Source organism: Silene latifolia, chromosome 11 (assembly GCF_048544455.1).
Source record: "Silene latifolia isolate original U9 population chromosome 11, ASM4854445v1, whole genome shotgun sequence".
Lineage (NCBI taxonomy): Eukaryota > Viridiplantae > Streptophyta > Magnoliopsida > Caryophyllales > Caryophyllaceae > Silene > Silene latifolia.
Window position 1 is genome coordinate 10995090 of NC_133536.1, and position 27399 is coordinate 11022488.

Sequence of the window (27399 nt, forward strand, 5' to 3'; positions counted from 1 at the left end):
TTTTAGGGAATTTTCAGCCCACAAAGCATCGTTGTAGATTGAAACAAAGTTAGTGGAATCCCGACGGACCATGCTTTTGATCTTAGGGGAGAGCTTTTCAAGATAAAAGAAAGCTTTTTCGTTGTCATCCTTCACCAATCGAGTTGCATAATGAGCCAACTCATTGAATTTATCGGTGAAGGCCTGAACTGGAAGGCTTCCTTGCTTCAACTCCATGAATCCCTTCAACTTTTGCTGTTTCAGCTCTTGAGGATAGAAACGGGCCTCCACTAACTCCTTAAAACGTATCCAGTCAAATCCTGGTTCAGCTGAAACGGTAGGCCCAGTCATGGACCACCACCGGTCTGCTTCTCGTACTAGGAAATGAGAGGCTAGCTTCACTTTATGTTCCTCCTTAACATCATACAACGTGAAGCTTTTCTTCAACTCCCGAAACCACCCTGTAAGAGCAGCTGGATCAATCTCTCCACCATAAGTGGGAGTGTTGATTCGGGTCAACTGATTAGCCACCCAAGTATAGGTGCCAGGAGTACCCTCAGCAGGCGGAGGAGGAAGAGGAGCTTGTTGATTTTGTTGGTTTTGGAGAATTTGAGTAAGAACTAATAAGATAGCATCATCAATGTCTCTTCTTGGCGGAGCCATCTTTCAAAAGGGAAAAATTTGATTAGTACCTATCAATTAGCAATCACAAACAGACTACCACATAAAATCCTAATTCTACCCATCCTACCCTTCTCTCAAGTTTATTATTTAGAGGTCAAGTGATTTTTAAGTGGGGTGCACAAACGTGCGTCGGGAGCAATAGGCTCTGATACCAACTGTGGCACCCTTAAAATTTAGCGTTATCTAATTACTTAAATGCGTAAATTCTACAGAAAAACTGGTAGGATATGTTTGTAAATGGTTCAACTAGTCAAAAACCTGCAATTTCAAAAAAAATTCTTCCTAAACCATTCACAACCAATCCAACTCAAGAAGAGTGTCAAAAACCCTGCAACAGCTGATAAACTAATTTACATATATAACTAAAGACGCGGAAATATAAGGATACAAACCAAAAATAGAAAAGGGAGACATATGTCCCTTCAAATTATATACAAACCAAAAGTGTAAAAGGTTTACTAATAGAATAGCCAAAACTAGGTCCAAGGTTCCTTGCTCACTAGCCCGTCTGTGACCCCAACTAAGCATCAACAACCTGTCAATCGCATTTTATACAAACACGAAAGCCACAATTCAGTGGGGAGTAACTTCGAGTCCTCCCAGCCACGAATCGTCAAAATTGATGTAACATGTAATGTGACACGTAGTAAAACATGTAAACTATATGATAATTCATCTAATTTCCAAGCACCCTAACATATGAATGCTATATTGACTAATTTAACTATCATGTGAAAAATTTAACAAATTGTAATCCAAACTCTATCAACCATAGCCGGCTTGCATCTCACCTTCTATGATTCATAGAATCATCAAACAAGAAAGGGCAATATATGTGGACAGCGGGCCGCCCACGGGGGCACTTGGTGAGAAGCAAAAACAAGCGTTTGCATTTTGTATGGAGTCGCCACCAATTTTTATGGGAAATTGGAACCGTTCGAATACCTCATGTCATGTCAAGACATAAAGTAAAGACATGAACACTAAGCAATCGTTACCCTTAGCATTCTATGTCTAGAATGACTCTCGTGGATGCCAATGAACACGGGTGCTCACGGAGATCTGGAGTAAGGGGTGAGGGTACGTATTAGGAAGCTCTTTTGATCGAACACCTAATCCCGCCCGCCTCGATAGCGGCCTCTACTAATGATTAGGGAAGTTATTCGTACTCGATATATCGTCGGCTATATGCATGCAATGCAACATCCAAGTTTTAATCCTAGCATGTGAAGATTAATACTAAGTCGGTTAACAATTAATTTATCATGCAATTAGGTCGAAGTAGGATTTAATGCTCATTTACATGTGAAAAACATACAAGCAATAAAAGAAATACAATAATTATAAATTACAATAATGAAAAATTACAATAATTACAACGGATAGGCGATTTATGTCGAAAATACCTTTAAAACGGATAATTTGAGAAAAAGGAATAAAAGAATAAAAAGAATAAAATTAATGAAATAAACGAACAGAAATTAGCGATATTACGATTAATAGTAGATTAATACGTAAGCTAATTAAACTAGGTCAAGGCAGAAACGGAGTTCAGAGACAGAAATCATCCTGGAACAGGCGCAGCAGATCGCGCCCTGCGGAAGAGCGCAGCGATTCTTTGCGTCTGTTTCAAGGATGAGTTCAGGTCGTGAAGTTTTAAGCGCAAATCGTTAATTTGATTTGATGAATTTAATGATGGATTAAATATTTACTCGGATGGAAGTGATTAATAGGTTAATTACATGTGAATGATGGTCATAAAAACAGTAAAACATGAATGAGACGAAATTAAACGGATTAATCACATGAATGAACGACATTAACAAATGAGTCCTCTGTTGAAATAATTAACTAGACCAAACATGATGATATATACAACGAATTAACAATGAACATGTGAATAAACAGATTAGAATGTATCAATGACGAATTCCAGAGACTCAATATGAACAAATTGAACTTCTACAACCCGGAATTGAATTTAATGACGAAAACCCGCAAATATTAGATTATTAGGGATTTAAGTCGGATTTATGATGATTAAACACGTGAATGATGATTATTAATATACATATGATTATATACTACTATGTGAACGAATTAAAAAACATATGAAAACAAATAAGAAAGACGGAATTTACAGAGGACGAAGAAGAAGAAAAGAAGCAGGAACTGCGGCAGCCTCACGAAGAGGCGCAGCAGTTGCTGCGTCTTTTCTCGACTGTCTGTCTACTGAAAATCCGTAAAAAGAGGTTTTAAAGACGGTTTTAGAAATCGGTTTTAATGGTATTTTCGACATAAACCTTACAATGGATTATACAATAAATAAAATACAATAAATAAAAGAGAGATTACACCCTCAGACTTACATGTTGACGAAACGAGAAGGACTAAGATATCGATTAGTGATGCTCGACGCGAATGCAAAGAGAGTGCCCTCGTAAGAGGAAAACGATTGATTAATTAAATTGATTATTGTGTAGTTGGTCAAATTGGTCGGTCATGCAACGGAGAGGCTGGTACCCGGAAGGATCCGAGCTTACGTGGTCGAATGTTCAAGCACGTAGGCGCCAATTAGTAAGAACGAAGTCTAGAATGCAAAGGGAGAAGAGAAGGGCGGACACTCGCGTGAGAAATATGAGGAGCGAAGGCTCCTATTTATACTAATCACGCGGAGGAAATATGGTAAGAGTTGGATACGGAAGGAAAGATCCGGAAATAACCGACTTAGGTTAAACGCGGAAACTTGGACAAAAAGAAAGCCCTGGGAAAAGGCGCGCAGGTGCTGCGTCCCTTGGAAGAGGCGCAGCACTTGCTGCGTCCTTTCCCGGGTAGGTTCCTCTGCGCGTAGAAAACGCGTTTGACAGCTTGTCGTATTTTAGGCATAACTTTCTCTACAAGACTCGGATTAAGGTGATTTCGGTGGCGTTGGAAAGCTAAGAAAGAGATCTACAACTTTCTGTGAAATAGGCCTGACCCAAAAAAGTCGTTATGACCTCGTAAAACAGGCCTAAAGATTGGGTTGTCATTTTAACTAAATGAAATGCACATTTTGTAATGTAAACTTTTAGTTTAGCCCAAAGAAATGACATGTGACTCAAAATGAGATATAATCTCAACATTTTATGACATCCTAACCTTAGGTAGACAAGCACATTGCTTTGACTCGGGATTTGACGGTTTTAGGAAATGAAGACGGTTTTTGACCCAGACTCCAAATGTACTCTAATTACTGTCAAAACGACCGTATCGGCGCGTATATGACAACTAAGAGGTAGACATTAATGTTTGAGCAATCACTTGACGATAATCTTTACGAATGTCACAAATCGTTCCGCGAATCAAACATGCGGCCCAATCATCACTGGGTGGTTTGCGGGAGGTGCGAAACGAGGTGTCTCAGAGCCCCCACTTTGACTGAGGCTTGGACAAGGCGAAAGTCAAAGTATAGCCATCAGGTCAATCGAAGATTACAACCTGACGACTATGGCGACGCGAGGCGGCTCAAGGGGTCTGAGCCAAGGACCTGTCGTCGGGAACATTTTAGAGTCTGTCGACTATCGGGGAGGGTCGTTTAGAGTCCATTAGACTACGTAAGGAAGCTCGCTTGACCATAAGAAGAAACCATACCTGAGATACCCCTGGGTGAAACGGGACTGAAGACGCTTCGGCAAAACTCTTTGGTCTGAAGATAACTTGGTGTCTGAAGGCATTAGGGGTCACAGGGATACTGAAGAAATCTCTTAACACTTCTGAAGGCTAACTCTGAAGGCTATCTCTCTCTGAAGGACAACTCTCTCTAAAGGGAAGGCTGAAGGACAACTCTCTCTGAAGGACAACTCTCTCTAAAGGGAAGGCTGAAGGACAACTCTCTCTAAAGGACTGAAAGGGGACTTAACTGAAAAGGGTATGAAGGTTCGCCTGGGAGTATCTGCCTGTCTATGTCCTCAAGCAAACTCTCACTGGGGAATAAAGCGATAACTTTGGGGAATCTGCCTGTCTCTGTCCTCAAGCAAACTCTCACTGGGGAATAAAGCGATAACTTTGGGGAATCTGCCTGTCTCTGTCCTCAAGCAAACTCTCGTTGGGGAATAAAGCGATGACTTTGGGGAATATGCCTGTCTCTGTCCTCAAGCAAACTCTCACTGGGTGATTATATTGACGACTAGGAACATCTTGATCGTCATGGGAGAAACCTTGAGTGAGCGATCTTGCAAAATACTACTACTTACTGGATATAAGGATTTGAGCAATCTTTGCAAAAATCTTTGCTATTTGGATATAAGGATTTGAGCAATATCGCAAAAATCTTTGCTTGTTTGGATATAAGGATTTGAGCAATCTTTCGCAAAATATCGCTGGATTTGGATATGAGGATTTGAGCAATGCGCAAAATCTTTGCCGCTATTTGGGAAAATGAATAGGGGTGTGTCGAAACATCGTCAGATAAAATCCGCTCGTTGTTGCAAGCGAAGTCTTGATAAAGTACTGCTTCTGATACTTACCTGCATGGTTAGTAGCCACACAAGAATGCAATCTAATATGCGCACGTAAGCAATTATCACATGGACTTCGAATGAGGAAACACATAGGCTTTGCAAAAGTTGTTTCTTTATAAAAGTTGTTTAAAACTTGTTCAAAGAAATTTTGTCGTTTGTAATGCGTTACGCATATTCAATGGGCTTTAGACATAGGACTTGACACGTCGTAGACCTTATACGGTCGCAAAATATAGACTTAGCCTGGACTGACGCGACACCGACTTAGATTTGACGTGACACAGGGATGACTCTGACAGACTTTGCTTAAGCATGCGCAACCCCTAGCCAAATATGGGTGATAATGCGTATCAGTTCCAAAGGTAGAAGAATCGCAAGAAAGATGGGGGCATATAAAGGCAAGGCATGAGCCATGGATCATCCGTCTACTAGGACTTCTTTTGACACCGTTTGCTGTAAAAGAGGTCCCTCTTGAGGCACGATAACTTTGAGAATCGATCTAAGACCTTTGTCATTGTCCGGACCGAGTACTAGCTAGATTTAGAGGAATAGAGGATGGGTGGCATCTTGGAAGAGAAGCCCCCAGGATGAGAAGATGACTCTAGAATTTGGTAGAAAGAGACTGGGCGACAAAAAGGAGCCCCCAGTATAGAGGTGTTGGTTGTGGAAGGGATGTTAATTGAGATTGAAAGAAATTGAGATGGTTGATAATTGAGGTCGAAAGTTGGAAGTGGGGATGGTTGTGTCCTTGAGGACTGCCTACGTATTCACGTGAAGTGAAATCAAACCAAATCGTAGTTCTGAGGTTTGGTTAATTTTATTTGGGTGTTGTGGTTGTATCCTTCTTGTGTAAGAAAGGACTGCCTACGTATCCACCTGAAAAGGTGAAATCAAACCAGATCGTAGTTCAAGTGTGTGCCTAAGCTAAGTTGTCAGGACCTTAAAGTGCAGGGGTCACAAGGGTAATGTTCCTTTGGTGACTCGAAGAATCGATTTGAGATAACTCCCTCTGATCAGAGACCAAAGAGGTATAATTAATTTTGTAAAAGATTTCCTTGTCGCGTGAGCACACATAGAAGTGGACCCTAAGGATGATATGGGTATGTCCCGTTCTAGGTAGCAAAGTATTTGAAGACTCCGTGTCTGGGTCAAGGTGAAACTGGATTGGATATTTGGAATGTGGAGCTCGGTAATAAGAGGCTTTGATGAACAAATCTCTGGAGCTTTGATTTTGTGGAGTTAAGGCCTTATGGGGTTATGGCTTGTAATGTGGCTTGGAAATGGAGTCTCTTGGCTTGATATAGACTGAGCACATAAAGGTAGGTTAATTGACGTGGGATCAAGTTTCCATGTCTTGGCCCTAAAGGATGGGTGTACTTGACGAGCTTGAGAGGATTCTCAAAATTCCTAACTATCTCCCTGGTAACGGTCTCGAGAAGGACTTAGGGTGTGTGATGTATGAAAGGCTAAATGAGGGTGCTAGCTAACCATCTTTCATCGACGTCTTGATTCTATATAGACTTCAGCAGTATTCTGTATAGCATTTGATTTCAGGCTTGTTCTTGATTCAGACTCAGATTCTTGGTCTAGATTATATCTCAGATTTTTGCTCAGATTTTTGATCAGGTTTTTGAGGATGACTTTGAATTTGGATATTGACATTGACTTGCTTGATTGAGCCTTCTTCTTTTGACTCTTTTGTCTTGGATATTGATCTTGGTCATTTCTCTTGATTGAGCTTTTGTCTTTGATCATGGCTCGTATTGTCTTGGATTTGCTTGCTATCATGGATTTGGGTCAGACTAGCACCTTTGGTGTGAAACGGGTTGGTCTTTGGTAACATAGGTTGTTTATTGTGGGGAATGGGCTTGCCTTCCGTCATGGATCGTTAACAAGGGAGATGGTCTGGATTCGTCCTAGAATCTCTAGAGATAGGCTCGTCCTAGACTAAGGTTATATTGTGGTTTCTATTGCCAGACATGGAATAGGTAAGGAAAAGAACACGGAGTTTCGGGTCCTCTACAACTTAGAATGGAACATCATTTAAGTGTACTCATATCGACTTGGCATGTGTTGTTGTTCGTTTTAAAATGTCTCAAACCAATTCTTGTTGTCACAGGAAATGGTAAAGGAAGAGATAGGATATAAGATGTGGATTGAAAATTGTATTTTTATTGAAATGAAGAATAAATGTATTTAACATAGACTCGAGAAGACATGTGACTCGTGGGACAGCCCCCAGGTTGTCACTAGGAATGGAAATGGACACGAAGAAAGTTACTAGATAGAAAGCCTAAAACTCGGACTCGGACTCGGACTTTGACTCGATCCTAGAACTAGACTCGTAATCATCGGCCCACGCTTGAACATTTTCTCTTCCAGCAACTGGCTTCGACATCTGGCTTTGAGCATTCACCCATTTGAGCACCTCGTCCTCATCATTGGGAACATTGGAAGGATAACAGTCAAGAAGAGTTTCTTGATAAGTGGTATATCCATGAGGATTGCCTAACTTGCCTTGTGGATTAAAAGTTGAGAGGGACAACTTCCCGCTTTCGATCATATCCTGAATCACATGCTTGAGCTTATAGCACATCTCAGTATCGTGTCCCCTTCCCCTGTGATATTGGCAATAAGCATTCTCATCCCAGAACCTAGACTTCTTTTCTGGATCTGGTGTAGGACCGGTAGGCTTCAATATTCGTCGCTCCATGAGTCTATGAAGGGCATCGATGTATGTAATACCAATGTTGGTAAATTTCCTAGGAGGTGTGCCCTTATTTTCGGAAGCCTTTGTAAATGCCCTTGGAGGGTTGTTAGGAATAGATCGTTCACTAGTTACTTTCTCCTTAAGACTGTCAAATTGAGGGTTTGTCTGGACACTTTTCATCTTGAGAGGTTGGGCCTCAAGCTTCTTACTCATTTCAGCAAACTGTTTCTCCATGTTGGAAAGTCGAGAGTTTAGAGTATCAATGGCTCCTTCTATTTTGGAGAATTTATGGTTGAAGGCAATGGAAAGCATGAGCATTCCACTTTGGATATCTTCATCTTCGAGGACATTGATTTCTTCATCGTCACGAGGATTGAGGAGATGAGAACAATCTAGAGATGGTTCCTCATCATTCTTAATGATATTAGACCCAAGAGGGTCGGTCTTCTTGGATTTCTTGGCGGAAGGTGGCACAGGAAGCTTGCGATCCTCGATCATATCCTGAATAATATGCTTTAGACAAAAGCATTCCTCTGTGTCGTGTCCCCTACCTTGATGGTACTGGCAATATGAATCGCCCTTCCATCTAGGGAATATCTTTTTAGGGTCTGGGGTTGGACCAATTGGATGAAGTTTTCCTTGGGAAATCAGTCTTTGTAGAGCTACTTCATACGTGGTTCCGAGGTCAACGAATTCTCTATAAGCTCGTCCCGGCCTTCTGAGTGGAGTTTGTGAGAGGTTGACTCCCTTTCCTTCATTGGTCTTCTTAGATGGGTGAGTTGCGTTGAAGCTATGCCCTGGCCTTGGGGTATGAGAAGATGGTAAAGGTTTCATCATGTCTATCTTCTTTTCCACATTGATGACACGAGTGCTCAAGTCTTCGACGGTGGCCTGGAGCTTAATGACTGCAGTACTTAGTCCCTCGACGACGACAGATAAACGTTCTTGAATACTTTCATTGGAGATTGCAGAATTCCTACCGAGAAGAAAATGATGCGCATTACAACTTGATTTGACATGGGATCACGCATACTAGAGCAACAAACAAGGGACATATAACGAGACGCGATGACTAGACTCTTGACTTGTGAATCCAGGAAATGTCGTGAGTGACTTCTCGTGTTTGGACTCACGATGTTTGACCTTGACCTTTAGACTCGAGTGTTGACTTTGACAGAGTGACATTTATACAGTTGACCTTATTGACGGGATTGACGACATGTGTAAATTCTAAGACGTGTGTTTAAGACAGACTTGACTCGAGGTTTGCTTATAGGTGTTAAGAAGACTGTTGTTGTTTAGACTCAAATATGAGGCCCATTGAGGCTCGTGTGTTGAGCCTCGAAACGTGTGACTCGAGGTATCAAAAATGTTTAGATCCTAACTGAATTGGGGTAGGGGGTCCAAAATGACGGCGTGACGCCTTAAGACTTGACTTGAATTTTGAAAAGACCCAAAATGCAAAGGAAGACGGGTTTATGACTCGACATAGTTCTGACTAGGACATAGTTGGTTTGGATTTTGACTCTAACTTAGCCCAATTGAATTTACTTATTTACATGGTTTGAAAATATTTTGATTAAAACATTCTTTTTGGCTTTTTTTTTTTTCGGACCTTTTTTGTTTTTTTTTTTGTCGTTTTTTTTGGACTTTTTTTTTGGTTTTTTTTTTTTGGACTTTTTTTTTTTCGTTTTTTTTTTTTTTTAGTTTTGAAATGGGTTTTAGGCCCGAAGTTTGACTTGACATTTGGACAGAGTTTCGGCTTATGTTGTGCTAAATTTGGCCATGTTTCGAAATTTTTACATTTTTAAAAGGGATTTTGATTTTACAAAAATCGTCATGGTTTTATTTACAAAACGGTGATCACGTATGGTACAAACATTTATACAAGCATTATAACGGGATGCCGAGTGCATTTAGAAGGGTTTTGGTTTAAAGGGTGGGTTGCCATACCGAACCATCAAACCCGAAGTCTGTGGAGAGGCTCGTACCAAACAAGAGTAAGGCCGATTCCTAGTCCATTTCCTCAAGTAGTGAAGGCCCTTGATACAAACAAGAGTAAGCATCATGGTATGGATGACGTCAATCGCTATCCATCCTTAGGCCCAAATAAGAATTAGGACCGTTTAGACGGGACGATTGGTCGAATGGGTTGGGCTGGGCCTAGGAAGGCCGAATTAAACGGTCTAGGAAGACCGAGTTATGAAACCGACAATTGTCTTGTACAAACTATTCCCTAACCTTGTTCGAGTTTCACCCTTGCTACACGTAAGTGTATGATCCCCCAATGAGTCGCCAAACGTGGACAGCGGGCCCCACGGGGCGCTTTGGTGAGAAGCGAAAACAAGCGTTTGCATTTTGTATGGAGTCGCCACCAATTTTTATGGGAAATTGGAACCGTTCGAATACCTCATGTCATGTCAAGACATAAAGTAAAGACATGAACACTAAGCAATCGTTACCCTTAGCATTCTATGTCTAGAATGACTCTCGTGGATGCCAATGAACACGGGTGCTCACGGAGATCTGGAGTAAGGGGTGAGGGTACGTATTAGGAAGCTCTTTTGATCGAACACCTAATCCCGCCCGCCTCGATAGCGGCCTCTACTAATGATTAGGGAAGTTATTCGTACTCGATATATCGTCGGCTATATGCATGCAATGCAACATCCAAGTTTTAATCCTAGCATGTGAAGATTAATACTAAGTCGGTTAACAATTAATTTATCATGCAATTAGGTCGAAGTAGGATTTAATGCTCATTTACATGTGAAAAACATACAAGCAATAAAAGAAATACAATAATTATAAATTACAATAATGAAAAATTACAATAATTACAACGGATAGGCGATTTATGTCGAAAATACCTTTAAAACGGATAATTTGAGAAAAAGGAATAAAAGAATAAAAAGAATAAAATTAATGAAATAAACGAAATGTAAATTAGCGATATTACGATTAATAGTAGATTAATACGTAAGCTAATTAAACTAGGTCAAGGCGTAAACGGAGTTGAGAGGTAAATCATCTGGAACAAGCGCAGCAGATCGCGCCCTCACGGAAGAGAGGCGCAGCGATTCTTTGCGTCATTCAAGGATGAGTTTCGTCGAAGTTTTAGCGCAAATCGTTAATTTGATTTGATGAATTTAATGATGGATTAAATATTTACTCGGATGGAAGTGATTAATAGGTTAATTACATGTGAATGATGGTCATAAAAACAGTAAAACATGAATGAGACGAAATTAAACGGATTAATCACATGAATGAACGACATTAACAAATGAGTCCTCTGTTGAAATAATTAACTAGACCAAACATGATGATATATACAACGAATTAACAATGAACATGTGAATAAACAGATTAGAATGTATCAATGACGAATTCCAGAGACTCAATATGAACAAATTGAACTTCTACAACCCGGAATTGAATTTAATGACGAAAACCCGCAAATATTAGATTATTAGGGATTTAAGTCGGATTTATGATGATTAAACACGTGAATGATGATTATTAATATACATATGATTATATACTACTATGTGAACGAATTAAAAAACATATGAAAACAAATAAGAAAGACGGAATTTACAGAGGACGAAGAAGAAGAAAAGAAGCAGGAACTGCGGCAGCCTCACGAAGAGGCGCAGCAGTTGCTGCGTCTTTTCTCGACTGTCTGTCTACTGAAAATCCGTAAAAAGAGGTTTTAAAGACGGTTTTAGAAATCGGTTTTAATGGTATTTTCGACATAAACCTTACAATGGATTATACAATAAATAAAATACAATAAATAAAAGAGAGATTACACCCTCAGACTTACATGTTGACGAAACGAGAAGGACTAAGATATCGATTAGTGATGCTCGACGCGAATGCAAAGAGAGTGCCCTCGTAAGAGGAAAACGATTGATTAATTAAATTGATTATTGTGTAGTTGGTCAAATTGGTCGGTCATGCAACGGAGAGGCTGGTACCCGGAAGGATCCGAGCTTACGTGGTCGAATGTTCAAGCACGTAGGCGCCAATTAGTAAGAACGAAGTCTAGAATGCAAAGGGAGAAGAGAAGGGCGGACACTCGCGTGAGAAATATGAGGAGCGAAGGCTCCTATTTATACTAATCACGCGGAGGAAATATGGTAAGAGTTGGATACGGAAGGAAAGATCCGGAAATAACCGACTTAGGTTAAACGCGGAAACTTGGACAAAAAGAAAGCCCTGGGAAAAGGCGCAGCAGGTGCTGCGTCCCTTGGAAGAGGCGCAGCACTTGCTGCGTCCTTTCCCGGGTAGGTTCCTCTGCGCGTAGAAAACGCGTTTGACAGCTTGTCGTATTTTAGGCATAACTTTCTCTACAAGACTCGGATTAAGGTGATTTCGGTGGCGTTGGAAAGCTAAGAAAGAGATCTACAACTTTCTGTGAAATAGGCCTGACCCAAAAAAGTCGTTATGACCTCGTAAAACGGGCCTAAAGATTGGGTTGTCATTTTAACTAAATGAAATGCACATTTTGTAATGTAAACTTTTAGTTTAGCCCAAAGAAATGACATGTGACTCAAAATGAGATATAATCTCAACATTTTATGACATCCTAACCTTAGGTAGACAAGCACATTGCTTTGACTCGGGATTTGACGGTTTTAGGAAATGAAGACGGTTTTTGACCCAGACTCCAAATGTACTCTAATTACTGTCAAAACGACCGTATCGGCGCGTATATGACAACTAAGAGGTAGACATTAATGTTTGAGCAATCACTTGACGATAATCTTACGAACTGTCACAAATCGTTCCGCGAATCAAACATGCGGCCCAATCATCACCGGGTGGTTTGCGGGAGGTGCAGAAACGAGGTGTCTACAATATATCAAAGACAGGCATAAGTTCTTAGTACCGTCAATAGTCACTTTGTAACTCGAGTCTATACCACGAGGTAGGGAAGGTAATCGAACCGGTATCTTGGCTCAGCGGTTAATATTAATAAAACATGGCCAAGAGACAACACAACCCTAGCCTAAAATCATCTGCGCTTGAGACCTAGACATGCGGATACACACCACCGCACCCAAGACCCACAACTTTTTTTAAAACAAAGTGAAGTGAGTACCCTAAGGACACCACCGAAGGGTTGGCTAGTACTTAAGCTGACCCCATACTATCAAAATAAGTACCTGAGGTCATGCCCCAACTTGGATATAAATCCACTAGTCAGGAACACAAAGGCTATCAAGCAGTGAACATATACTCGTCAGAGACTATAAAGACCTATCTATGATGAAGGCCGAAATACTCACCTAGGACCTAGTCCCAGCTAGTCCCAGCTTGAATATTTTAGCCCACACCACCCAAGACTCACCACACAAGTCAAGTAAGACACCCACTTAACCATAAGAGGGCAAAAAGTCCTACTTACCAACATAAATTCTAACATTCTATCATGTGAAAGGCTATATAATTGTCTATTCAGCATACAAATCCAACAGTGTCCTCACTAAGAATTCAATACTAATTTCTAATTCTAACAGTAGTAACCATATTAAAGGCTTCAGGGAAAACTAGGGCCATTTCTACAATACAAGTCACTATTAAATTCAATAAGCTATACATGTGAACTAAAGCTTGATAAATGGCCTAAAACAAGAAAAGGCCGATTATCTAAATCATTCAACCGAATTTTTACCCGCAACCCCACCACGCGGCAGTGCGGGTCAAATTGCGGCTGACCAATCACTCAATTAACTGACATCGCATCAGTCAAAGGGACTAAGGCTCAGTTTTCGGCACAATCAACAAAACATTACAATTATCGCTAATAAATTCATTTTGTAAACTATCCTAACATGTGATAACTATTAATATAAGCACAATTTTTCCATTAACATAATTTTTGTTACTAGTATGCTTCAATTCAAATTACTACCCTTTTGTTACTTATACTATTCTAATATTAATTAACCCGAAAAGACCAAGATTGTACGAAAACCCGCGAAACAAGCACGGACCAACCCGGGCCAACCCCAAGACCGGCCGTGATCGCTGGGCTGCCCGCCGTGGCCTGGCCGTCCCCCTACACCACCATTATTTTCCATTTTTGTTTAGTAAAAGACCGTCTGAACATTAATTAATCGTCCCCAATTCAACTTTGTTAATTTAAACTAACAAAAGGCATAATTTAAGCATAGTTTAAGCATGCATGCAACAAATTTATCATGTGAAAACTACTATTCAAACAAAAATCACCAAACATACAAAAACAACAAAGATTGTGACGATAATTCGTCGAGTAACTCGAAATATGTTACCTTAAGCTAGAAAAAAGAGCAATTAGCACCTCAAACCCAAACCCTAACTAGCAACTATCCGCTATCTTCGATAATATACGAGTCCCCAAACTCGTCTTCCAATCCTTCACCTAAATAAACAATTAAAACACAATAATTATGTATATAAACCGAATTTCCGAAAATTGGTCTTAAAACAACTTCAAGAAAACTGAAATTAAATTATACCCAGTTGTAGATCTCGGCGAGGGGATTCCGGAAAGGTAAATTTCGTGAAAAACCGATAAGAAACGAAGAAATTAGGGCGATTTTAGCTAGAAAAGGAACAAAAATGGTGTTTTGATCTTTTTAGAACCATGAAGAAGATGAAGGAAGGACTAAAACCAGAAAAAAAGAAAAGAAGGGGGAGGGGAGCCGGGTAAGGGAGAAAGAAAGGAGGAAAGGAAGGTGCGGGATTTTTAGTCGGGATTTTTACAAGTCGGTTTTGACTCGTTTCAATAATAATTAAATCCGTAAGTCAAATGTAAATTCCGTCAAGACCAAAGTTTTTAAACACGAGATTACAAGAAAATCGAATATTCATACTACCCATTTCCAAATTTATTTACCCAACGTTCAAAAGAATTGTTATTTTCCCCCCAATACGCCCTTATTTCGAAATAAAAAGTTTTACACGATTTAAACTATTTTTAAACATTTCGAAACTATCAAAATAAATACTTTTCTTCAAAATATAATAAAATTATATTTCTTTGAATTATTTTTACTTTAATTACATTAAATATCAAATTTTATTTGATTAATAAATTATTTTCAAAATATATTAACGGTCCGAAATTACGGGGCGTTACAGTAATAGACTAAGTGGATTACGGTTAATGTTTACAGGCCATTAACATATTAGACCCACTTATCTAATTATGCCCCTCCTGCCACCTATATAATAAAAGCTACACCTGTTTGTGGTTTTAACCTAATTCATATTCATTAAGAGAAACACACAAGAAAAGAATTAGAGAATAAGGAAGGCAGGAGAAGGCAAAAGATTGGAGTTTATCTTCTTGTTGATTTCAAGGAATCTCCTTATCAGATCTAATGACTACTCCACGTAAGTACTCATCTGTAATTATCACTGCAATCAAGATCCTCTAAATTTATGTTTACATGTGGTATCGGAGCGAGGATTGTGATTGCGATTATAGTTCGATTAATGTTTCAATTATGTCTTTTGAATGAAATTAATGTTTAATTATGATGTTATTATTTTCATTCATGGTTGATTGTTTACTCGTTTGATTATGATTGTTTCCGCTGCCCTAATTGAATTATTTCAATTCTTATGACGCCCTAATTGAATTATTTCAATTCTTATGATGTACTAATCGAATTATTTCAATTCGTATGATGTTTGTATTTTATTGTTTATGGTTCTTAATCGCACATCTACACTGTTCACCGACAACACTATTCACGCAGAAAGTTACTGTTCATCAGTTTTGAGTGTCGGATTTTGATGTTATAAACATGTTTTTCGAGTGTAAACGGCGTTCTAAACCAGATTGCAAAGCAGGGTTAGCGTTTTTAAGCCTAATTCTGACGTCTTCATTGAGTTTCAGGACGTTTTTGGTTAAAAATTATGATTTTTTGTTTTATTCATAATAGTTCTCGATCGAGCTAATGTTTCACTCGATCGAAGCTCTTAAGCATGAATAAGTACCTTCTCGCATTATAGTTTACGATACCTTATGTTTGGTTATGTATGCTCGTGTGATATTTATATTATTAAGTACATAAGTTAATATAATTATCATATTGTTGTTGTAAGCCTACATATTATTTGTGTAAATATATCATTTGATATCGAATGTAAGAGACTTTCGCATTATGACAAGTTGAAATTCACCACATGTGATTTCATCTCAAACGCGATCAAATCTCATAATGGAATCATATTGAACATTCACATTAGGTTGAGGTTCGCCACAATGGACTCAAATTATGTAGTGAATTTCCGACTAAGCATCTAATAGAGTAAAGTAACTTGTATTAAGGTTTTACCCACGGGTAACGACATTAAAGTGAAACACTCATTAAGGAGAGTATACTCTATTATGTAATTAAGCATGTGTAGGTTGTCCACAGATACTATACTTGCCTGATGAATGTTTATGAGTTACTCATTTAAGTTTCAAGTCTTAGTCAGAATTGCTATTGTGTGTTAAACTCAAAGCCTAATGTTTTGAGCATTGTTTCATAATGCGTCCGTTGCAAAGCTCTCTCAATAATCGTGTCCAAGCTGTTCCACAACTTGATGGTACTAATTACTCAGAATGGAAAGAGCATCTTGAGTTCTATTTAGGGATCCTTGAACTCGATCAAGTGCTTACGGGTCACTCGGTGAACCAACCACGATGCGAGTAAAGAAGTACTTGAAGAGTATAAGCGGTGGATGAAATCGATAGTCTTTGCCTAAAGTTTTTGCGTCTTACCACCGCACCAAACATTAAGTCCTCCATTTCGGAGACAGGTGTAACACAGCCCGGTAAGTACATGGAAATCATTAAGGAACGCTTTCGGACTACCGATAAAGCGGTAGGTGGAAGGCTTATGTCTGAACTTACCTTTGCTAAGTATAATGAGAGTGTAACCACCATGCAAAGCAGCATGTGTTACACATGACGAATCTGGTAGCTAAGTTGGGAAAACTGGGCATGAAAGTTGAGGATCCGTTCCTCGCCCGGTTTATCATCAACTTTTCCGGATAAGTTTGATGCTTTCCATCTTCATTACAACACTGTTAAGGAAATTTGGAGTGTTAATAAATTGACCAATAAACGGTTTGAAGCAGCAAGAATCAAAGAAAGATGAGGTGATGCCTCAAGTAAGAGTATTGGCTTATCCAGGCACATCATGTGCATCATGTAAGCGGAAATCTAAGGGTAAGTTTGGAAACAGAAAGGGCATGAAGTCCGGTCCTTCGATAAGGTGTCTGGATCCGGCATAAAGAAGGATATTAAGAAGCGGGAAAGTTGTTTTTTCGTAAGAAACCGGGCACTTTCGAATGACTCGCATAAAGCGTAAGAATTGGTTCAAAAAGAAGGGTAAACCTTTGGCTTTAGTATGTTTCGAATCAAATTATGTTGAAGTTCCTTCTAATACATGGTGGCTAGATTCAGGCTCTAATGTACATGTTTCGAATTCCTTGCAGGGATTCCTTACGACAAGAACCATAAATCCAAATGAGGCCTCCTTATACATGGGGAATAAAGATAAAGCCTCCGTAGAAGCCATTGGAAGATTTAGCTTGGAATTAAGCACTGGATTTAAGTTGAAGTTGGAGGATACCCTTTATGTTCCCTCCTTCGGACGCAATTTAATTTCAGTTTCTAAGTTAGATAATGATGGTTTTAAATTAAGTTTTGGACAAGGTTGTTTCAGTATGTTTCGAGACAATATTTTTGTTGGTTCTGGAATTTTGGAAAACGGATTGTATCGAATTTATTTAGATAAATTGTTTTCAGAATCTCTTTGTGTTTCTCATAATGTTTCCTTGCATAATAATGTTAGTTCGAAACGTGGAAGGTCTAATGAAAGTTCCTCCTTCTTGTGGCATAAACGTTTGGCCCATATTTCAAGAGAAAGAATGAGCATATTGGTTAAAGACAATATACTACCTTCTCTTGATTTTACGGATTTTGGGACGTGTGTGGAATGCATTAATGGTAAGCAAACCAAACACACCAAGAAAGGGTCCACAAGAAGCACTGCTCTTTTAGAAATTATACATACAGACATATGTGGTCCATTTGATGTTCCCTCCATGAGCGGAGAGAAATATTTCATCACCTTTATTGATGATTATTCACGTTATTGTTATCTTTACCTTTTGCATGAAAAATCTCAATCAGTAAACGCTTTAGAGGTTTACATTAAGGAGGTGGAAAGGCAATTGGGAAAGAAAGTGAAAATCGTAAGGTCAGATAGGGGTGGTGAATATTATGGCAAATATGATGAATCAGGACAACATCCTGGTCCTTTTGCAAAACTCCTTGAAAGTTTGGGTATTGTCCTTCAGTACACAACTCCTGGTTCTCCATGGATGAATGGTGTTGCTGAGAGGCGTAATCGAACCCTACTAGAGGCTGTGAGGACAATGATAAGTAATACCAATATACCCATGAAGTTGTGGATGCATGCCCTTATGACTGCTGTGTATGTTGGAAATCGGGTTCCCAGTAAAGCAGTTTCAAAGACACCATTTGAACTGTGGAAAGGATGGAAACCGAGTCTTCAACACTTACATGTATGGGGATGCCCAGCAGAGGCACGCATTTATAATCCACATAAAAGTAAGCTTGATCCTAGAACCATTAGTGGTTTCTTTATCGGCTATCCAGAAAAGTCCAAAGGGTATAGGTTTTACTGTCCTACACACAAGACAAGAATTGTTGAAACCGGAAATGCCAAATTCCTTGAGAATGGCGAAGTTAGTGGGAGTGATCAGGTAAGGGATGTCGTCGTCAATGAGGTTAGGGTGGCAATTCCAGTTCCTTTGCCCCCAATTTCTATTGATGAAGTTCCACATAATGATAATGTTGACTCAGTCAATATTGTGAAACCTAATGTTGATGATCCTCCACTCCCGAATGATAACATCGCCACTGAGGTTGTTGATACAAAGACCGCAATAACATTAAGAAGGTCCATAAGACCTAGAAGGCCACTATTTCGAGATGACTATGAAGTATATCAATGTGAATTTGACATTAGTGTGGATAATGATCAGGTTACGTTTTCACAAGCTATGAATAGTGATGATTCCGATAAATGGATTAATGCCATGAAAGAAGAGATGGAGTCTATGGCTAAGAATGAGGTCTGGGAGTTGGTCAATTTACCGAGGGTCATAAGGTTTGTCGCAAGTGGGTCTTTAAGACTAAGCGCGACTCCTTAGGTAATATTGAACGACATAAAGCCAGACTGGTAGCTAAAGGCTTTAATCAGAAAGAAGGCATTGATTATAATGAAACCTTCTCTCCAGTTTCTAAGAAGGATTCTTTACGGATCATTTTAGCTTTAGTAGCTCATTTTGACTTAGAGCTACATCAAATGGATGTGAAAACGACATTCTTGAATGGGAGTTTGGAAGAAGAAGTCTATATGGCTCAGCCTGAAGGCTTCATTATTGATGACAAAGAGGACAAAGTCTGTATATTAAAGAAGTCCATTTATGGGCTTAAGCAAGCTTCTCGGCAATGGTATATTAAGTTCCATAATACCATCACCTCCTTTGGGTTTCAAGAAAACACTGTTGATCAGTGTATATACCTGAAGATCAGTGGGAGTAAGTTTACATTTTTGGTCTTATATGTCGATGATATACTCATCGCAAGCAGTGATTTGGGACTATTACATCAAACTAAAGATTTCCTATCAAGCAACTTTGAGATGAAAGATATGGGAGAGGCGTCTTATGTGACCGGGGTGGAAATATCTCGAGACAGATCACAAAGGACATTAGGGTTGTCTCAGAAAGCCTATATCATGAAGGTCTTAGAAAGATTTAACATGGTAAAATGTAATCCCAATGATGTTCATATTCAAAAAGAGGATAAGTTCAGCTTAAGTATGTGTCCTAAGACTGAACTAGAACGAAATGCCATGAAAAACTTTCCTTATGCATCTCTAGTTGGAAGCTTAATGTATGCGCAGGTCTGTACAAGACCTGACATAAGTTTTGCAGTGGGTATGTTTGGTCGATATCAGTCCAATCCTGGAATGGGTCATTGGAGTGCGGCTAAGAAAGTTTTAAGGTAAGTAAGGGAACAAGGGACAAAATGCTCACTTATAAACATACTGATCAACTTGAGGTTATTGGATATGCTGACTCAGAATTTGGAGGATGTGTGGACTCAAGGAAAAGCACCTTTGGTTATGTGTTTGCTTTAGCTGGGGGGGGGGGGGGGGGGCAATCTCCGGAAGAGTGCTAAACAGACAATTATTGCCTCATCCACTATGGAAGCTGAATTTGTAGCGTGCTTTGAGGCTACTATTCAAGCTTTATGGTTGCGGAACTTTCTTTCAAGGATTAGCATTATGAATTTTGTTGCAAGGCCGCTGAAAATTTACTGTGATAATGCCGCAGCTGTCTTCTTTTCGAAGAATGATAGGTATTCTAAAGGTATAAAACACATGGAAATGAAATACCTATCAGTTAAGGAGGAAGTTCGGAAAAACACTGTGTCAATTGAGCACATCATGACTAGTGCCAATATAGCAGATCCTTTAACTAAGGGGTTACCTCCAAAGACATTTTTAAAGCATGCTACTGATATGGGTCTGGAGGATAATCATTAAGGCTTTTCGTTTGTGTTTGGATCATGCTAGTGTTTTGTAATGATGACACTTATGTTTTGATTAATCAACTTATGTTTTCTTATGATGATGGTTTCGAACGATTTTACGTATCGTATTATTGTTATTGTATACATTATTATGCACGATGAACGAGAATCCGTCCTTTTCCTCAAGGACATTATCGGGGATTATGTTTGCTCCTTGTCTGCATCGATTATTCTAAATGATTGGTCTGTAGTACATAGAAGGACCAATTCTCTTGTATAGTAGTGTTTCCGCCATGACTCAACCAGTTGTTCGGAATGATCAGGGTAATTAAGATAAACCCATTATGTATTCATTTAGTTCTCTGCGTGACTTATGACTCTGTTTGCACGTGACATTATGTTTAGGTCAGTAATATGGTCCAAGTGGGAGAATGTAAGAATTATCATATTAATTCTCTATTATGTGGACCTAATTACTGACGTCAGTCACTCTAATATATAATAGCTAAATATGATGTTTCGGGTTTTTAGTCGGAGTAATAGACTAAGTGGATTACGGTTAATGTTTACAGGCCATTAACATATTAGGCCCACTTATCTAATTATGCCCCTCCTGCCACCTATATAATAAAAGTTACACCTGTTTGTGGTTTTAACCTAATTCATATTCATTAAGAGAAATAAGGAAGGCAGGAGAAGGCAAAAGATTGAAGTTTATCTTCTTGTTGATTTCAAGGAATCTCCTTATCAGATCTAATGACTACTCCACGTAAGTACTCGTCTGTAATTATCACTGCAATCAAGATCCTCTAAATTTATGTTTACATGTTCAATTTCTTTCTAGCTCAGCTTGGCGCTAACAAGTTTGTTCGGATTTTCGGAATGCATGTTTGTGTCTATTGTTGGAATTTAGGCCAGGCGTAAGCTGGCGTTAACACTAAACTATTGACTTGAAATTAAAGGGATTTTGTTCATTTTCTGCTTAGGTTGGTGCTTGATTATGCACTTTAATAACAAAGTATATTTCAAAGTGACATTATACTGTAACTATTTTATATATTTGTGAGTGACTTGAGCTCAATTGTTTCATACATTAACATTTTTTTGCTGTAAATAAAACAAAGCTTGTTTTACGGATGAGTTGCCTTAGTTGGTGTCAAGACAAACATTTTAACGTCGTCTTTGATTCACTTGAGAGAAAGTCGACCTTTCATTTGGCGATAAGTTTCTATCTTTGCAAGATAAACACAAGCTATGTATTAGCATATTAGGTTTCACAAAAATACTACCGACTCTTTAGAATTATCCCATTTTTACCGAGCTGATAGAGGAGGATTTGAAAAATAAAAAAAGGGAGTAAAAACAATATTTTTCAAATTAACTACATATTCGTAAATAAATGAAAGACCAAGTTGCGTAGCGCTTACCTCCCATAAATCCCGAACATGGAATGATGGTAGAATCGTTGGTGGTATGTTTACCTCCTTCAAATCGACATAAATAGTCATTTGGTTGAGGACCTTTATTCCAGAAAAGAACCACCACCCTTGATTCTGACAATGGACCACCCCACACCTGAAATATTTCAAAATTTTGAAAAATGACGTGTATAAAAAAAAATTATCGGTTACTGGGTATATCAGGTCATCGTACATTCAATCAGTGAGAAGATCGGTTTTAAGAGCATTTTCCGTAAATAACTAAGAAGAATGTACATCTACATAATAAAAAGAATAAGTTTTAATTATTTAGGGTGTGTTTGGATAGGAAAAAAGGAGGGAAAGGGAGGGGAGGGGGAAGGAGGGAAGGGAAAGGAAGAGAAGGGGAGGGGAGGGAGAATGGAAGAGGTGGTTTTTCCTCCAAATCTTGCCTATATTGGTGGGGAAATAATTTGCCTTGTAGGAGGGAAATGGAGGGATCCATTTGCCCTCCCCTCCAAATCCTTCTACCTTCATTTTGGTAACCAAACAATGGATTTCTCATCCTTTCAATTCCTTCCCCTCCCTTTCCCTCCAAATCCCTCAATCCAAACACACCCTTAGGGTGTACAATATCATTGTACATCAAGTGGACCTGAGAATAAATTCTACTCCGTATTTAAATTACATTTTTTCAATTTTGGTAACCAATTTTAACATTTTTTATTGGCAATTTATAAGTACATGTTACTCCCTCCGTCCCGGTCAATAATTATCATTTTCATTTTTGGATATTCAATTAATAACTATCAATTTATAGCAAATACTCCATATGTCCCAGTCATTTATTTACCGTTAATTGTGGCACAAATTATTAAGGAAATGGAAGGGGATCACTCTTGTGGTTAGTATTATTGAATGACAAGTAGATTATTATGGATATTGATGAACACTCATAAGAAATACCGCCAATCTTTAAAGGTAAACAAATGAATGAGATAGCTGAAAATAGAAATGGTAACCAAATGACCGGGACCGACGGAGTATTATCTAGTATGTGCAAGTGGCAGGGTTGGGAAGCAATATTATTATTAAATCACTCTATCTCACATCTCTTTAATCTTTGTATAGAAACAAATGAATAGGACGGAGGGAGTACAACTTATTTTTAAAATATAATGTGAAAATAGCCGGTGACGGAGCTAGGAGGGCTAGGCGGCTAGCAGAGGGCAAGTTAAAATATAATGTGAAAATAGCCGGTGACGGAGCTAGGAGGGCTAGGCGGCTAGCAGGGCCCTTGCCCTCCTAACGGTTGAGATTTTCAAAGTATTTAGTTAAAATTTTCAATTTTTTTTCAAACGTATCTTTAGCTTCTTAAAATTTTAGCTCTACCGCTGAAAAAAAAAACTCAATTAAAGTTGAAATAAGCAATATTATTACCTCAAGATCACCCTTTTTGATAATTTTTCTTCCTTGAACTCCTAATTCATCTGGTGAATAAAAGACGTTATAAACTCCATAACTTCTACTCCGTATGTAAGATCTTAACATATTTGAATTTGAAGTGTTTCCTCATTAATTACCTTGATTAACAGAAATGACCTCCGAGTTGCTTAGCATGTCCAAAGTTACTTTATCGATTGACCGCAAGTCACAACCAATCAACAATGGAGCCTACAACAAGTCAAATATTTTTAAATATATAAACGCGTTCACAACTAATTAGCTAAAATCATTTTACATTAAGCTCGATAAACAGGTAAAAAATAAATAGGTTTCTCTTGTCGAATATTTTATGACATTTATGCCTTTGTTATCTAGGCATAGTTAAAAGTATTACTCCGTACCTTTCATCGAAAATTAAAGGATACGACATGAATGTAAGTTACCTTGGCTAATGCCCATATGCTAAAGTGAGATCGATACTCGGCCTGTGTCATTCCTCCATTGCCTACTTCAAGCATGTCCGGGTCTGTACACATTATAAGAATAATAAAATTGGTTTCAAAATGATATTATCATATACGAAATACGATAATTTGTTTAAAATTTAAACCAGATGAATTTAATTGTTACCGTTCCATCCTCCCCGACCAGCATATAAGTGCCATTTGTCATTTTCATCTGCTATAGTTACCATCCTGAATCATAATTTGTTTTAGTTTATTAGGCATTAGCTACGGACTCTTTCAAATTACCCTTATAAGGGTAGGATTATTGATAGTCTTGAGACAAGACTTTGGTAAGTTTTAAGACAAGACTTACCCAAGACTACCAATAATCTACCAATAATCTACCAATAAGGGTAGGATTATTGATAGTCTTGACCCTAAGCTCACCCTAAGATTATCTTAACAAAGAAATAATAAAAAATTAGTGGAAAGCTGATGTGACGGAGTCTTTAAGACTTGAGAGAATCTTACTGATAATCTCACCCTAAACTCACATAACGAGTGACAAAGTATATTTCATCTTTAACGTTATCATTCCGTTAAATTTTGCTACTTACCTACTCCAGTTATCTTGTATATCAGTTGTTGTTCTCCAACTATTCCCAACAGCTCTTCCCCATGTTGCTGGATCTTCTTCTCCCCTGTTTATTTATCAATAATTTCGTTTAACCGTATCGACTCGTCAACCATGATCAATGTTAAAAAATAAATTAAATACCAACAAAACCTTTTTTTTTTAGTTTATAAACAATTTCTTACTTCTAAATTGATTAGTAGCTTACCATTCACATATCGAGAAGAATATTTCTCTGCCACTCTTCTTTAAGGCATTACTCATTATAGGGTACCTGTATAAAAAAAACAAAGACAGGGTAAATTCACCCTTAAAAAAATATTTTGTAATCTGATTTGTTAGGTTCTGTTCTTTTAGACTGAAAAGGCCTAAACTATAACGAACTCGAGCAAACTGAATTTATAGGATTGACCTGAATTAAACTAAACTGAATAGTAAAATGAAGTAAATTTATAAGAACTAAAATTAAGTCTGTCCATAAAAAGAGTGAATACCTTGTTTTTGCGCTTATACCCTTGTTTTCACAGTTGTCATACTTCAGGTAGTCAATACCCTGTTCATGTACGACAATTACAGGTAGTTTATGAGTCAGAATTTGTAAATTAACAAAAATATTTTTCGAGTTTTTCTTATAGCATTATTGATTACTCGTTTGTCCCTGCTAAAACTTTTGATTAATGGACTAGTATCTTGATATGGATATTACCGTTTTATGATCATGGTAATTAAGTGGACAAAAACATAGATTAATTCTAAAATATAAAATTAAAAAAGGGAGTAAAAATCACAGACCCATGCAGCAAAGAGCTTTGCATCCTCATTTTCATGGTAAAGTGATCCTGGCATGGTCTTACTGCACGTTTGAGTTCTATAGAAAAATGAAACATATTTAAATTATTCCGTAAGAAAAAATAAACAAATAACCGAGACAGACAATTAGACAAATTAACTCTTGAACATTTTAAATACGAGTAATAAAATTGATGGGAGATAGTATAAATTTACCCTGCATCAGAGTAAATTCCGAGTCTAAGTCCTTTGCTATGAACATAATCTGCTAATGCTTTCATTCCTGATGGAAATTTTGAAGCTTTCGGAGCCAAAAATCCCTGAAACATTTAATTCATAAATAAATTAAGTCCTTTGCTATGAACATAATCTGCTAATATAGATTTTTTTTTTTCATTTACTCGAGTAAAATATTGAAGTCGAGAATTGAGAAGAAGAGAGTAAATTAACAATGTACCAGAGAATCTCTGTTTTGTTCTGCCCAGCAATCATCTGATGAAGAGCCATGAAAACTCAATTAGTAAATCAATTTATTTACCATACTAAGAAAATGACTGTGTAGTTAAAATAATTTATTCCGATAATTTTTGTACGTTTTTCTTAGTTGGTTGTCTTAGCCATTCTTTACTTTTCCATTTCATGTATGTAAATGTTTTTTTTTTCGTGTGCATGTTATTTTTCACGTTTTGTATTCTTGAAATAATTTATTTTACGATTCGGTGATTATTCTGCCAAAAGTAAAGGTAAAAAATTTACAAGAATGGACATACCTATATTAATGTACTTGTATCCTTGGTCTGATAGTCCCGTGGACACCATACAATCAGCTGCAATAGAAAAAAAAGGTTACATATCAAGAGTTTTACCAAAAAGAAAAATAATTTCATGAAAAATTAATAACACGCAAATTCTTGTGTCATACAGTCATTTTTCGTCTAAAGTTTCAGACGGGTATATGCGACCATTTTATGGTAAAATGTAACCATAATGGTACAATTCAGTGTTACAGTTTATGATAACTTGTTTTACGATAGTAGTCAGACTAGTCACATTTGGCTATAAAAGTTACAAAATCCCGTCTTATTGCTTCTAATGGATACCTGTTACTCTTATCAATTGCTCATCAACATTGCAACCAAAATGGTTCCAACTGTTCCACCTGATCACATAACATAAAATTTGTTAAATTTAAAATAACTTGCTAAAACTTTTTTTGAAAATAACCAACATTAAATTAATATTCCGTATCAATCTACGTCTTAATCTCAAAATTGGTTGATACGAACATTATTTTGATTGTCGTACAAATAAATACGGTCGATTCACTTAGACTTTAGGTACTAAATTAATACGGATTATGTCTTTGTTCTTCAAATATAGACCACAAACATTCATACAATACCTCAATCATAATTATTAATTTATTTGATTAATTAAATAGATATAAACCCGCATCATTATTTATTACGAGTATATTTTAAATTGAGCGGTAAAAATGTTTTCGTACTATGAGCACAATACATTTCGAAATTCATGTTAGAATTTCTCACACTTATACTTAAATCACAAACTCCAACCAAAGACTAAAGCAAGTCAAATATACAAAATTTTGACTAGCAAAATTATATAAATAAATAAATAAATAAGAAAAAAGAACGTATATATACCCCATTGGTGGTGTACGAGCGAGGCCATTCTCAACTAAACTACGCCTTTGAGGAACAACATGGAATGACCCGTTATTATTATTGTGAAAAACACGAGTTGCGTGTGTGATCCCTAATTGCAAGACCATCGATACGAGTGACCATAAAAGTGCTCTTAGATGTACCATTGTCCCTTACACTATTTTTTGTTAACTAATGGGTTTGTGTACTATGTAACTATGTATGGGATTATATATATACACACCCGTATTATAAGGCACTAGTCACCCGAAAGTAATTAAGGAACTTTATCTTTGTTATAACTTTCTATATAAATTGATTGAATTTAAAGGCTAAGTTTTGGTCAAATACTTGATATATGTTGAAAGTTTAGTACATTAGGAATAATATATACTTGGGAAATTGTTAGGGGTGTGTGACATTCTTGGGGGGAAATCATCAAGATATTATTAGTTACCTTGTTAGCCCAATTCAATGGCTAAAAAATTTGAGGATATGA

At 37.8% G+C, this 27399-nt stretch overlaps 1 protein-coding gene and 1 long non-coding RNA gene across 2 annotated transcripts; both read right to left on the minus strand.

Moving 5' to 3' along the window:
- Positions 1–1001: 1001 nt before the first annotated feature.
- LOC141612703 (uncharacterized) lies at positions 1002–14291 on the minus strand. The gene is made up of 2 exons (XR_012529158.1): positions 14178–14291; positions 1002–1198 (listed from the first exon to the last, which is right to left on the minus strand). It is a non-coding gene; the product is annotated as an uncharacterized LOC141612703 (long non-coding RNA).
- A 7232-nt stretch (positions 14292–21523) lies between these two features.
- Positions 21524–26396, minus strand: LOC141612704 (alpha-galactosidase-like). The gene is made up of 14 exons (XM_074431491.1): positions 26334–26396; positions 26004–26060; positions 25691–25725; positions 25450–25553; positions 25237–25312; positions 24939–24997; positions 24653–24718; positions 24428–24511; positions 23995–24059; positions 23808–23890; positions 23502–23592; positions 23359–23408; positions 21928–22075; positions 21524–21732 (listed from the first exon to the last, which is right to left on the minus strand). Exons 2-14 carry the CDS (start codon positions 26050–26052, stop codon positions 21671–21673), a joined length of 972 nt encoding a protein of 323 aa, XP_074287592.1. The 5' UTR covers positions 26053–26060; positions 26334–26396; the 3' UTR covers positions 21524–21670.
- Between the last annotated feature and the right edge of the window lie 1003 nt (positions 26397–27399).